This window comes from Phalacrocorax aristotelis, chromosome 2 (assembly GCF_949628215.1).
Source record: "Phalacrocorax aristotelis chromosome 2, bGulAri2.1, whole genome shotgun sequence".
NCBI lineage: Eukaryota > Metazoa > Chordata > Aves > Suliformes > Phalacrocoracidae > Phalacrocorax > Phalacrocorax aristotelis.
Window position 1 is genome coordinate 111,843,167 of NC_134277.1, and position 15,546 is coordinate 111,858,712.

The 15,546-nt window shown below is 40.2% G+C and overlaps 1 protein-coding gene across 5 annotated transcripts in view; it reads right to left on the reverse strand.

Moving 5' to 3' along the window:
• Positions 1–2,108: 2,108 nt before the first annotated feature.
• Positions 2,109–15,546, reverse strand: part of ANKRD12 (ankyrin repeat domain 12) — a 66,203-nt gene continuing 52,765 nt past the window's right edge. For all 5 annotated transcript variants that reach the window (XM_075084692.1, XM_075084696.1, XM_075084694.1 and 2 more), the window contains 4 exons: positions 8,571–8,669; positions 6,778–6,921; positions 3,707–3,802; positions 2,109–3,374 (listed from right to left, as the gene is read on the reverse strand). In XM_075084692.1, the coding sequence (XP_074940793.1) occupies positions 3,189–3,374; positions 3,707–3,802; positions 6,778–6,921; positions 8,571–8,669 (525 nt within the window). In that variant the 3' untranslated portion in view covers positions 2,109–3,188. The remainder of the gene's footprint in view (positions 3,375–3,706; positions 3,803–6,777; positions 6,922–8,570; positions 8,670–15,546) is intronic.

The following is a 15,546-nucleotide window of genomic DNA, read 5'->3' on the forward strand; positions in this document are numbered from 1 at the left end:
GGGCAGCAGGAGGCGAGGCACGGCGGGGGAGGCTGCCTCTGAGGGGCTGCCGGGCGGCGCGAGGGCGCTCCTTCCGGGGCGAACGGCCCCGCGGGCCCCCTTCCCACCCGAGTGCCGGCAGGGAAGGAAAAACGCGGGGGTCGTGTGAGGAGAAAAGTGAGCCCGGGGGCGCTGGGAAGGGAGCTTCCCCCTCCCCGCCGAGCAGGTGGCGCAGGGGAAGGCAGCGGCAGACCCCGGCGAGGAGGGGACCCTGGGCTTCGGGACGGCCTCGCTCAGGATCCCCAAACCCCGCTGTGGGGGTGTTTTGCCCCGCTACGTGCCGGGCTGCGGGGGACCGAGGCAACGAGCGCGGTGCTTAGGAGGACAACGCGGGCGGCAGCTGCGTGGGCGACCCTGGAACCCCGAGCAGCCCTCGGGCCCCCCGCAGGCGGCGGGGGGAGCCCAGCCCTCCCCTCGACACGTTCGTACTCTCTTGCGCCTGATCCCGCCGTCTCCCCGCCCAGCTCGCACCGCTTTGGGGAGGGAAATGCACAGCAGGGTGTCCTTAAGCAACACGCGAGGTATCAGCCCACGGGGTAAGCTTGGGGAAAGAAAACCAACCCACGACTGGAACAAGCCCAGGACTGCAAGCAGAGGAGCCAGGAGATCATTCTCTAAGGGACTGAAACATTTGGACAGTCTTCTCTCTTTGAGCAACTAAATTTTTACTAAATTTCAACTGGAAAAAAAAAACCACAAACCCACCCCAAATCAGTTTCACAGGCCCTGACGATAGGAAATCGTCTGTCCTTCTAAAGAAAACACAGGCTAATCGTAAGAAACATCTGCCTTTAGATCTCCTTTTAAGGGAGGATACTGCCAAAATATTTTAAAATTACTACAAAAATGTTTCTACTGATGCTTCCAGAGGACAAACTTGGTTTGTTTTACAGTAAACACACTGGACGCCCCTGCTGCTCCCAGCCCTGCGGGGCTGCCCAGAGCTGCTGGGTGCAGAGCTGCCGGGGCACCCCAACGCCCGGGCCCCTCTCCGAGGGTGCAGCAAGGTACCTACCGCTGCCCAGCTGCGCCGGGCTCCAGCGATAAACCTGCCCCGCCTCCACCGTCCCAAGGACTGCTGCCACCCGCTTCTCACCCGGCAACCCCAACGCTCCTGCAGCCTGGTTCATCTTTTCTGTTCTTTTTGAACTACTACTCATTCATATCCCATGCCTCAAAAAGTCTGTAATAGGTTCACCCACTTCCAGCTACCTATGCTGCTTTTTATTACCCTAAGTAGCTGATGGAAGTAAGCTCATACCCGCTTACTAGTTGTTAACACCTTGCAGCTTTATTTTTTCCCCCTTGCCTTTTTAAACAGATAATAGAGATGTCTCTATTATTTTAAAATTTTACAGCTACTTTCAGAAGAATATTTTACTTTCAGAAAAATATCACGTTTGCATTTTCCTCAGTACATCATCAGTTCTAAGCGATGTTAGGAAGATATTTCCTATATAAAAAAGCAGGAACAACTTCTCCTTCCACAGGTACCCAACAAAAGCGGGGGGCGGGGGAAGTTACAGGGCAGGAACTACATATTAATTGGTTTTACCACGCCATGAGTTACAGTTACTTTATCCTTGATGGGAACCAGCACTGACGTGCACACGGGAAGGAGCCGACTGTCCGTACAGTCTCTTGGTCAATGCCTGTTTGCTCTCCGTTGCAAGAAAGGTACCCTGGGCATCCACACAAGCTGAAGGAATAAGGACTCTGCAGTAGTTCACCTAGTAATTAAAAATCAGTTCAAACCAAGTACTTTAAGTATCTTTTCCGGGTAACCAGTCTCCTGCTTATGCCCCATTTTTTCCAGAAGTAGTTTCACTGACATCAGATCCCACGCATTCTTGAATAATTTACGGGCCAGAGGGTAACAAATCTGCTCTGTGAATATCTGTAACCTCCTACTAATCAATAATTAACTGCTCATTAACAGTACTAAGAACACACAAAAACCCTATTAAATTTCACAACACAGGAATTTTTTAGTTTCATTAAGCCTCCCGACATATTTCAGGAATGCCAAGATTTGATATAGCAAGTGTTACAACATTAAGAAATTCCAATAACATGACCAATAAAATTTATTAAACATTATATTTACAACTATTTACATATCCGTCCATAGATTAATATTAAAATAGACAATATACAATTTAAGAATTTTCATTCAAAGGCATTTTGAAAAATAGGCTCTGTTACGAGACCACCATATAAGAGCAAAAGGGATTTTTTGTTTTACACAAAAATATTTTCAGTATAGTAAGTCATAGGTATGGCATTACAACAGCAGACTAATATGAAATATGATTTTGTAAATATTACAATCGTTTAGGTATCAGTTACTGAAATAAAGGAGTTAAGAGTTCTGTGAAGCATGCAATACAGTTCAGGTTCAATTCTTTTACAGTTATGGTGATGAAACAAGCAGCTAAATCAAACACATTCCATACAAAAAAGAACTGTCAACCAGGAACACACTACACTTAATAAAAACGACAACTTTGGTCCAATAAAACATTAGACAAAACCAGTTTTACAGTTAAAATATCTATTTTATACAGGTTTGAACATTAATTACAAGGCTATTTACATTTGCACAATATGTATAAAATAAATTATTTAAAAATGAAGACAATATTACATCTTTTTCCAAAAAGAAAACTGTACAGGAATTTACAAAATACAATAAGATTAAGGGACTCTTTTCCTCCAAGTCTTCTATTTTCTTCCACAGGCTTTTTCATCGTTTTTTCTGTGGGAGTTCAACTGTTACTGAAGTTTCATAATACAAAGCTTTATAGCAGATTGTAAGTGTCACTTGTTTTTTGGTGGCTGGTTTAGTTATTAACAGCTTCCAGCGCTGTTCACTCACCATGTTTTCAACAATAAGCTCTAAAGCTATAGGCAATTTTAAAACACAGAAAATGGCATTTACTGGGAAACTGACTTTAAAATTAGCATCCGCCCGCTGTGTTTGAGCAAGAGCCCACGCCACACTTCTCTGAAGGAACACTTGAATTACTGAGAAACGTAGGGTTCCGCAGAATTAAGTGCTCTGTCTTAAAAGAAAAATACCTTCATGTATCGCTGCACCTCAGTTTTGAGTTGTCCAAGGGAAAGGGTGAGCCAGAAGATACTACTTGTCATATCGGCGTCAATTCAAAGTCATCGTTAACATCAACAAGAGGAACGTAAAACTCCTGAATTTCATAAATGCTGATAGATTTGTACGTAGCAGGATCAAGTTCTTGTAGTTTGAGCTGCCACTCCAGTCTCTGTACCGCATTTAAAGCCGCTGCTTCATGCTGCTGCCTCATCAAAAGGCACGTCTATTTTAAAATTGAGAAAAAAGTTACTTCAGTGTTTGAAAAAATATTGCAATAGGTTTGAAAATAGAAAAAAACATACCGAGGAGCCTCTCTGGTAGTAGAAATTTCCCCACTCTGAATTTAGAAATTTGCAGTTTATTCCATTAAGCCATATAGCACCAAAGGTTAGTTTTTTATACTGCTCGACCCTCCTTTATGTTGCCCTTGGGCCCTCTACAACAGCCTGTGATTTGCATACGAATCTACTGTTCATCCCACCTTCGTAGCGACATTAGAGGTTTGGGGTTTTTTTTTTCTTTTTTTTTTTGAAGTGGAAAAACCAAGAAGCGTACCTTTAATTTGTCAAACTTATCATCAACGTCCTGTAACCACGACATAAACTGTCTTGCATTAAATCGATCCCTCACTGATGTTTTGCTGTCATCAGTCTGCAGAAAAATAATTTGATTCAAATGGTAAGTTATGTGATAATTCAATCTTAAGCATACTTTAAAGCATAAAACCTACTTTGTGGGACTGTCATAAACAATGCTTCAGATGGAAAAAACTCTGAGCCAAAGGATCAAGGTATATATAAGCACCTATGCTGACCAACACTTTCCCTGTGAGCCAGCTGCTCACTAAAAATGGGTATTTTCAGATTTCATCAACCTATTTACTGTACTCTATTTTTGAAATTTGAAGTAGGAGGCTTAAAGATTTATGCCTTAAAGTCTTAACAGTACAAGGCAGATCCGTCCACAAAACTGGTATCTTGTTGTTCTCTGTAAAATTCAGTAACAAATTAAACAAATATTCCCTCAGGAAAAGCAAAAACATTAATAAAAGAAAACATAAGCAGCCTGGCTTAACTGGCTACACAAGTATTCAAAAGCAGTAATAATAAAAAAAATTTACCATTGAAATCCCCAAAAGGAGATTAAAATAAATAAGCAGACATGTCTTAATGTCCTGCTCAATTAAATAATTACTAAAAAAAAAAACCCCAACCAACTATTTAATAAGAATCTGGAATGTCTCATCTGCTCATCGTGAGAAACTAGATACTCTACAGATAGTTCTAAAGCCAGACTATCCCAATCTAACATTTAAATAATAATCACTAAACAGAACAAGCTGTTGTTACTTTTTAGTGGAAAAAAAAAAAACAACAACCAAAACAACGACCCTGTAGGAATTTGGACACTGTAGCAATGGGCAAGAACAGGAAAAAAACCTGCAAAGACTGAAATCTCTAGAAAGCACCTGAGATTTCAGATACCAAGGGGAGCTGAACAGATTGGTTCTAGAAAGAGCCCTCAACAACACTGATCTTGTAACCCGGAACCGTAGGCGTTTAGGTGAGCTGTGACCCACTAACAGCCTGTTCACCAAAAACTGGGCGTTTTTCCTCCCCCATCTTTGGTTTGGCCCGTATGACTGCAAAGTACGGTTCTCAAGGTCTGCCCAACACGCGCAGCCGTAAAGGCAAGCCTCCGACGACTCAAAAACCCCATAAAACCCGTTCTGAGGTGGTCATTTTCTTGCAAAATAAACCAGATCTTTGCTTACAAATCTTTCCCAGCTATTTGCTCAAATACAAGAAAAAAATTCACCAGAAATATTTCTTTATTGTAGAGCAAAAATTAAGAGGGTACCCAAGAGGGTAACAGGGCAGTGGCAGAGTGCATTACAAGAGAATCGTTTCTTATGCATCTGCATTCTTCCCATGAAGCAAATTTAAATCAAAGCATCGAGTTGGTAGTTTAAAACACTGATTTAATTATATTTTTAATTAAAAAAAAATCTATATTTCATACTTTGTTGAACATTATGTGCAGTATTATCATTTTATAAGAAAAATTACCACAGACTGAAACCAAAACTGTTGATGCAGTGAGGAGGAAGGAGAGGTATTTTGCTACTATTATTGTTATTACATAGATGGTCAAAAAAGCTGCAATACTTGGGGGGTGGGAGGGAACCACAACAACTTCTCCCCCACTGAAGACTCCTTTTGTTTCACAGAATTAAAATATAAAATCCAAATACAGAATGAGCTTATTTAAAATAAATTGCAAAATGTTAACTGTAAAAATGCAGTAATACACATAACTCGGATGTATCTCAAATTTCTAAAAGGCTCAGGGCCTCTAAATTGGGGCAGAAAAAAAAGCAAAGGATGTTCTGAACTTCAGAACTAACAATGATGATATTTGGACTGTTAACAGAAGAGAGGGGAAAAAAAAAAAAATCTCACTTTTGCCCTATCAGTTAGACCTACTAAGGAAACGATGATTTAAAAATTTGTTGGTATAAAGCTTAAAATGGGAGAACAACATAGTCTCCATAAAACTGCTACCTCCTGCTGAATCACCTCGTTGTGCATAGCTCTAGCTCTTTAAAGATGGTGAAAAAATGTAACAACAGACTAAGGAAAGGAAACCCTGGAAGCTGCAATAACTCCATAAGGGGCTCCAGGACTAAAGTAGAATTCCACGCATGTCGGAAATGTAGGTGTTTCATTTTAAAATGCCCAACATCCAATGCATCAACACTTTTATTACATCCATAACATCAGATTTCTTCCTTGCATTATGTGCTCCTCACAGTCACTGAAATAGGTTCTGAATGCTGTTTCCATTTTTGTTAGTTAGCAGACCTGTTCACAAAATACCGACACCATGGAATTGTATTCTCTTAGAGATACGGCTGCAGCAAACCTCTGAGCAGTAGCCCATAAAAGGTATACAGATTATAAAATATACTGCTCTTTTTCATGGTTTTATTGGGAACTAAATACCATCATCGAACGCACAAATAACATGGCGCACATAAACAATATGGAGCTTGAGGCGGTTTTGAAAAAAATAATTTCATCTGGTAGCGTTCAACATCTCACTGTTGGTCATCTGTTTTTTATGGAACAGTTCTAACGACTGCCTTATAGAGAGGAGAAAAGTATTATGTTAATATCTCTACAAAACATTTCCAAATTTTTCGAACCAATCTCATCACTTCACACACTACTGCATTCTGGTTCTCTGGACTAGTGACAAAAATGATCCTTTTGTTGTTGTCGTTGTTCTTTAAGCTAGATTTGTAAGCTTCCAAAGTATGTTCTGATTGAAATTTGATTTCATAAAAACCAGCAGAGTAATGCTCTCATTCTATCCGTCTCATAATTTCTGGAGGTGAAAGAAAACCAGACATGGTACAAAACAGAAAACCAGCATACGTATACCCATATCCTCTTGCTATTGTGCACCCAAATGAGGCTTAATCAAAGTGACGATCTATAACGTGCAAAATATGAATTCCAGACAAATCAGTGACAATTTCAGTACGGGAACAGAATTATCTCCAAAGCACTCCTTTTGAGTCAGGCTAGAAAGACCTTTCTGTCTGAAATACATCTCTTTACCTGAGCGTCCAGAGGCACATTATAAACCTCGGCATCCAGCAGAACAGTGCAGGCACTGAACGGTAGTGTCTGATTAGCTAGCGTTCTTGCTGCTCGATAATGAACACGTAGAACTTCTTGTTCGTTAGAAACAATAAGCTTTTCCTAATTGAATAAGATATTGACATATAAATATACATTTGGTAAATAAAGCATTTCAGTTTGATTCATAAAAATGTCCATTCATTTAAACATTTCTTTTTAGGGCTTCCACTTTTGAACGATGTGGGAAATGGGCTGGTGGAGGGAGGAGCGGTTGTTCATCTAATCAAATCCAAAATTTCAATTTCATGATGCAAAGAGTGTTCCCTGAATGTCAGAACTGAAAACACCTTCTCCCCTACCACCACGGCTGGCTGAATATCATGCCCAGATTTTCCACTTAGTGCTACTGAGGCAAGTTCTAGTTAATGAAGGTGGTGAAAGACCAAAGGTATCAGGAGTGTAGGGTTGGGATATAGGTTTGTGAATCTCAACTGTGTTAAGATTTTTGTCCCATGCTTGTCATGCCAGGCACAATGGCCAAGCAAACTGATGCAGAAATATAATTTGCAGGATAGTTTAGATAATTTTTAATTTAAAAAATTTATTTTCTCTTAAAAAAACATGCAGAAATGCCATAAATCCATGTCTGGGCAAAAATTCTTCCCTGAACTGAGACAAGAAAACATAGGTCACTTGGCCAAACTTGACTTACAGTTGTAAAGAGCAGATCTGATTTGAAGAAGTCTGTTTGAGCAAAATAACTAAAAATATGCAGAATTTTATATGACATACAAGAATTTATGTGTTCGTTTACTGCTTTGCAACAGAATGGCTCTAATTTTTATCAAAAGAAAAGAAGGTGGATTATAAAAAGCTTGGAAAACAGAAAAAGCGGCATCTTTCCTTTGGTTACAACTAATTTCAGTCAGAACTTGAATCGTGTTTACATTCTCTGTGCTTGTGATTTTACACCTAGCTTTATACTGAAATACTGAATTCAAGTACAACCCCTCCCTCGTCTGGTTTGTTAAGCCACACTGAAATCGACTTTAAAACAAAACAAAACAACACAACCACACTGAGTTTTACTGAGCCAGCTGCTTGTATAACTGTGTGGAAACCCTTAAGATACAGTCTTCGTGAGAAAGGGTCCTGCCTGTGTCCACACGCAATCTGGCTCACAATACTGACGAGACATTTAAATCTCAGCTGCCAAGGAAAAAGGTTTGGGCAACCTAAAATACTCTTAAACCAGGAATATTTTCTCAATTTCTGTGTTCAAATTCAGTGAAGCCTACAGATGTAGTTCTAACATAATTTTAGGCAGTTTTTGCAAGCAGACTATTGCAAATAACATTTTGGTCTTAGAGCCACATGTGTTTTCTACCAATACAGAATTTACTCTTGCTTTAATTCTTTTAACTCAGTCAATTTGGTTCTGAAGCCTACAACCATTATTAGCTTTCAAAACTAGAGTCTGCAGCTTTCTTCCCACTCCCCACTGCCCCTGGGAAAAACTGTGGGCCACATCTTAGAGCAATTAACAGGAAAAAGCTGCTATCCTACTGACTTAAGTATTCTGCTAACAGTTGTCCAAACCATTTTTCTTTGTATTTATAAGTTTCTCCAATTCATTAATTTGGATTGAAGGCAGATCACTTCCAAAGCATTGTTAAATTGGGAAAAATACAGTCTATCCGCTGAAAAGGAAAAAAAACCATAAGGCTTAAAGTTGGGAAATAAAAAAAAATAAATTACTTCAGCCTTACCCTCTCAATACTGTGCTGTAAACGTAGTTTCATCCTTACAACCTCCTGTTGTTTAAATAGTTCCTTAAGTGGGTCTGACAGTGAGGGAGGTGGTGTGATCTGTGGAAAAAGTTTTATAAATAGTAGAGTGAAAATGTTTTTGACATATGTTTAACATTGCTTGTATGATTTGAGCATTTATTAAAAACAAACCAAACCAAACCACAAACATAAGCAAGGTATTTTTTCGGGAAAATACCAGAGTTTTGTACACTCCATTAATTATGTGAGTTCAATCCATTTGCAATAGAAGGTTTTAAGGATTCTTTACCATTAAGCTAATAAACCCAACTGAAATGGCATTGCAAACTGTTTAGTGCTTTTAACCAGTCACTGTCAGCATGCCATAGCTGTTCTTTAAAAGGGCTACACATTAGAAGACAGTAAAAATACAACTTGCTTTCAATTTTAAAGACTCTTTAAAGCACAACTGTTTATTTTGATAAGTTAAAAGCTGCCTAGCCAAATACAAGGCCAAAGTAAGAAAAAGAAAAATGTTGCTAAAAAAAAAAGTAACTTGATATATCTATAAAGTGTCACTAGCATTTTATATGGCACAAAAGATAACCAACCATATTCCTAATCTTACAGTCATGCAGAACACAGGCATGTGTAAACAAAGCACACTGGAGCCCCAGGCAGCGGCTTGGAAAAGTGCTTCCTCCTGACAGTTATTCAAGTAAGTTTTTTTTAAAAGCTTATGCCTAAAAAAAAACCCAACTGAAAACACAGACTTGAGTGAGCTATCAACACTGTTATTGATTGGCTGTACTCTAAACATTTTGCATTTTTAGTCAATTACAGTAAACAACTGGTATTACTGTCCTGACTGAGTTGTATGACAAACAGTGAAAAGGCACCTGGAGCCCTCACGGCAACTGCAGAAATCAGATGTTTCTTCAGAAGTAACTAATAAAGGTCTTGAGAGTTCTAAGGCTCCACCCAAAGTTTAGTCTTCTCTGCGTAAGTTCTGTCTGACAGTTCAGCATGGTGTTTAACAACTGCTAGATGTAAGAGCATCGATACTGCTTTGGAAAGACTCATTAAAACGAAATAAAATACTGCTTACTACTCTGATACTCAGAAATCACAGCTGAAATACATACCTCCAGGTATTATACTCTACCTTGTACCTAACGCAAACACATAGAGATAAATAATTCTATTCAATAATGAGGAACCTAAAACTGTCAAAAAATAATAAATCCATTACGAAAATATGGACACATTGTGTTACTAGTATCATACACCTATACACTCCAGTAACAAAGTGATTTATCTTCCAAAAGTTACTAAATTACTATTATCTTGGAAAATCATTTCGGGACAATTTTTACCGCAACTGGAAGTTAGCCAGTGTCTTTGGAATTAAAGAACATATTGAATAACTGATTGTGGTTCATTCCTTAAGTTGTTATTTGGTATGAAATGACATTCAACTCCTCCACATTTCAAACTCCAAAGCAAGATACGCTTTACTTCTCTCAATGAAAACGGTTTGGCTCCCAAACCAGCGAGTAACGTTTACGGCATACACCGCTTTGTGCAAGTCCTCAGCATGCAAAACACACACAACAAAAAAAAGCCCAGACCACAAACACCTACTGGAATAGACTGTCTCAATCATAATGGATTTCAGTGTGTTTAAGTTTGGTCTGAGGTATACTGCACTGTAGCTTTGCCTGGAAACATTGCATTTGGGGGAGAGTACAACAGCGCTGTCATAGTCTTTCGATAAAGTAAGACAAGACTCTTGTAGTACCAACAGGGTTTTATTTAATTAATTTTACTAAACCCCAAAAGATATCTCGAAAATCTCAGTGCTTTTGTTAATAGAGAAGGGCACAGCATAAGAAGCAAGATAAACAATCTGTCTATAGATGTTCTTTGAGTTTATGCAGCTATGTTATCCAGAAATAAAAATTTCAGAGCTGGTGCACATCTGTATCACCTGAAGGATTTCAAATGTTATTATAAAGCATTATTCCTTTACGTGTATAGGCCATTTAATTTTGCAAGAGAGATAAGACTCAACACCATAGGAAATAACTGGCAAGGACTTAATTATCTCGGCAGCGAACTTGCGTGGGTCTTGATCTGGATGTACAAGAGAACGCTGCCTCCGTGCAGCTATCACACGGCGGCCTTTAGTAACAGCCTTTTTCAGCCCCCAGCGCCGTTTCATCACCTGCCGGCTGCCGCCGAGCCGCCTCTGGGGCACGTTGTGACCGAGCCCCCGCAAGGGCGCGGGGTGCTGTGACCCCGGCGGCCGCCCGCCACCGGGGCGCGGCGCCTCCCGGGCAGCAGGGGGCGCCCGAGCGCTGCGGGCGGGCGGCCGGGAGCGGCCCCCGCGGCCGGGGACAGCCCTGCGGCGGCGGGGGAGAAGGGGGGGCGAGGCCTCACTTCCACTTCCCCTTCCCCTTGGCGGCGCCCACGGGGCCAGCGCAGCTGCGGGCGGGCGTGATCCCAGAGAGCGCCCCTGCCCCTCCGTCAGTGTGTGTAAACGCTTCGCTCCAGCCGGCCCTATGCTGTCTTCCGACACATAATGCTAAGTACAGGGCCGAATGTGTTTACGTTAATCTATGAAATGACGAATTTTTTCCTCGCTTCTTAGAAACATCGGAGGAAAGAGCCTTCACGTCCTTGAAGCTCGCACGCAGGACTGGAGTCGTCACCCAGCACCTGCTGGAAATCCCAGCTCGTGAACCTGTGTCAGGTTTAGACACCTGAAATGCACTGTCTGGTCTCACAGGAAACTGAAGTTCAAGGTTTCAAGGTAAGGAGAGCCAGAGGAGCCTCTCAGATCTTCTAGTCAAAGAGATGGTCAATAAAGAGACCATTAAAAGCGTATAGGGAAAATACAAACACGTATGTTGGACTTGCAGGAAAGAAGCGTGAAACCAAATGCCACAAGGAAAAGGTGACCTCAGTTTCTTGTATAACCAAAGTCAGTCATCAAACTAGTTTCTTAAGGGCCCAGACTCCATACGGAAAAGAGTGAAACTAAGGAGCCCTGCCTTCTCAAGTGGTCTCTAACCCTGCTCTGAGAAACTACCCACAAAAGCTAGACAGAACTCAGCCTTTCACCTCTTCGCTCCGCTTCACTAGAAGGCAGCCATCGGAATGGGTTTGTTCGGTAACAGCTAAGGTTCAAGACATACCCTCACCATCTCCAACATGTGAAAATCAATTAAGACAGTTTCTCCCATACCTTACATCCCTCACAACAACTACGAAAAGAACACCAACTCTTCACTCTGTAAACCTTCAGTCTTCATTTGCACCCATTACAAAAAAGAGCGATACTTAATGTATCTCAGATTCACACGTACACAAAATTTCTGCAATTATTTTCACACATCCCTGTCTATCTTCCCTCTCCCATGCCACCCAAGTCGACTCGCCCATTCTATTACTATAATATTTCATGCACTTGGGAAGCAAGTTTCTGGTAGCACCACTAAAATAAGCTTTTGCCACTTAAGTTTCTGCAGCAATGCCAGAGAGACTGGACAAAATCCCTTTTACTAGAAACACATCTGCTAGATGGCCATAGCAAGCTGGAAATGAATCATCTTGCTATCTCTTCTCAGGAGGCGGGACAGATAAAGATGACTGAGCCCCGCAGATCTATCAATCTAGCTAACATAGCTAAATACAATCTAATTTTACTCTGTTAGAAGATTCTGATTTGTTTCCTTCTGTTTTGAACTGACCCGATGTCTCTCTCCTATCTTATGTTTTGTGTTTACATTGGCGAGAGGGAAGCCACAGTTCATACGTGACTATCCTTACAGCCTTTGGTGATAACGGGTCATAAATTACAGCATATAAACAAGGCTGTGGAAATCAAACTTAAGCACACCATCTCCTGGTTCCCACCTACAGGATGTTTGAAGTTCATCAGATAAGCTATAGTGCAGCATGAAAAATCCAACGCAGAGAACAAACTATTCTAAGTTGCAGAGTGTCAGAGCTAAATACATTGTCTTCACGTAGCCCTTCACACAGTGGTATCCAAAATATAGGAATAATTTAAGAAAGAGTATCTACTTTCACGTAGCCTATGTAAATTAATGAGGCAAAAATCAGGTTAACAGAATCATAAAAGAACGACCTAAGGAAAAGTTTATAAAACCAATTGCAACAGAGAGGTCATTTTACAGTTGCATATTAAATTATGCATTATATGCATAACAACATGTACATGTTATTAATATTCCGCAATTCTAGAGAGACTAGGCATAGGCCTTATTTTCACATTGTTGGACAATGTGTGCAATATATAACAAACATTCATTTCTGAGTATTAAATTATCTTTCTGGTTTAGCAATATTCCTTTTAATGGGATTTGTAAGGGGAACTATTGTGAATGTGACTTCTAGTGGTGACAAAATTATTAATTTGTATACACAGGCAAGCTCTGCAAAAAATTTAAATCTACACTGCTAGTAATATTTTAAGTGGTATCCTTTTTCTGGAAAGAAACATGAGAAATCTTATCAAAATTTATATTTACACAAATGACAGTAATTAAGCAAAGCATTTAGCTGCACTGTAGATTATTTTTTTAAGACAAACAAAACTAAAATGCTTAAAATATCTCCCTCTTTAGATTACAATTCATGCTGCTTTCTTACACTTTTACTCCTCATGGAAATAAATGCCAATTTCCTGAGCATTTATTTTAGCTTCTTAGCATTTTTTCCCTTCCTTTTTGCTCCTACCTGCATGGAATAACAAGCTTCACCTGTTTTTTCTACAACTCTAGATTAACAGTACCATGAAAGCATATACAAAACAAACAACAGTTTAAAACATCAGTATCACCAGAACATGCACATGTAGGGAAGCAACTCAGAAATCTAAGTGAGATAAAAATCAATAACTGTGATCCTTCAAGCATGTATTCACATTTTGAGAGTCTTTTTTTTTTTTCCCCAACAAGTAAAAGCCATGAGAATGGGGAGTACACGTTCATCTCTGATATTTACTGGACATGTTACCCAAGAATTTGCACTACCCGGCTACCTATATTTATTCTCATGAACTGCAGAGTCCCTGTTATACACAGTGAGAGAGACAGGAATGAAGTATGAGGCAACACTTTAAAACTAAGTCAATAACCCTCCCTTTCTTATAGTGCCTACACACATTGTCATTTACGACAGGGAAATGAACCCTACTGCCCAGGTAGAAGATGGCCTAGGGAAAAATATATGCTGTGCTTTTCCACTTATTCCAAATTAAACACTGAAGTGTGATGCCAAATCAGTAAGTTGTAGCTTGGAAACAGTAGCTAGCAGCTGCTGTAAGAAACAAAAATCTCCCTGCTTCCGGTGATAAAGATATATTATAGAAGCTGCAACAGCTACTGAGAGAGATTTCTAGGCTGGGGAAGGCTGACAGCCTGGTACATTGTAGCGAAGCTTACTACACATCCTAACTCACAGACCAAATAAGAGAGTCATCTTACCCACATCTTTCCTCAGCCTATAATTGATGAACTAATTTCAAAGAACTGTGGTCACCAAACATGAGAGAACTTACTTAACATTAGAGGATACACTTATTAATTCTCTTGGGCAGAGAGAGAGGCCATAGTGGAAAAATGAGAGGAAACAGGGATATACAGGGGTTATGACTACCTCTGGAATGAAGTAAACACAAATTTTTAAATTTAGTTTTATATATTAAATTTGTGTTCACTGCTTAATCAAAAAAAAAAAATCTTCAAACTCTGCTGGAAAGAGCTAAGGCAGCATCTCAAGTAGGGGCAAGTTATCTTAAATGAGTCAACATAACTAGTCCATTCAGAAACAGAGGCTGAAGACTGGATGCTTGGCTTGTGCATATGAGACTTCATACACCCCAACCGTTCAGTTTAGTAGGCATTTTTGCCATTCAAGGATAAGATATTCTCCCCATTCCTCCTAAACTCAGACTCTTCCTTAACTTGACACATCTTAAGTAATGGGAATACAATAAAATACTACTGAATTCTGACATTATCAGGCTACTGTATGTGAGCCAAACAACTGCTTTAGGAAATGAAATACACGGTCTCAGCCTATTCCAGCTATTAGGTGTGTTAACTCAAACCATTCAAACAGGTTTAAGCTGATATGTTTTATCTCAGAACTAGAGCGATTTAAGTGGATCAGATAAGTGGTGGAAAAATATAAAACCCCCTTCTGCTCCCAGGAGTAACAGTACTTCCAGGTGGCTAGCAGAAAGTCCTCAATGCACAATGTTTTGGGTCTCCCCTCTCCCCCCATGTAGAACACAATAAGCACAAAATCAGGTGTGCTGAGGAGCAAAGAAAGGAAGTATGACTCAGGTGATACCGCGATTCTGCTGACATCAAAACAGAGACCAGCGCCACCATGTTACTGTGAGACACCTGGAGGGGCACCTCCACAGCAGAGTAATATTAACTGCACTTGAAACAATTACGTTCTGCATTGCACAGGCCTCCCTCACAGCTGTCATCAGGAATATGCCCATGTCAGAACTACAGAGAGCTTAGAACTAAACAAGCATCCTTGAACTATGGATGTTCTTCAGTGAAAAGAAAGAAGAATTTCACGTTATTAAATAAAAGCCAGAACACTTTAAACTGGTGGATTACAAGAGCCAGGACGCAGAAGATTATGTCTGCCGCTCTTAGGATTGTTAAAGAGAAACTGACATAGCTGGCAGGCATTCTCCTGCTTAAAACTTCTGGTGATGGACTTAATATTTTTAAGCAGTCCACCTTCACTCCCTCTCCAAATGAGACAGCTTTGAATAATTAGTTTTAGCCAAATTATCACCAGCAAGAATTCAGAGAAGTTCTGAACAACTGACTTCACTTTTGAAAATCTAGGCTTTACAGTAGTAAATACTTGGAAATATATCTGACTGTGTGTCTTTTACAGGTGTCATACACAGTAA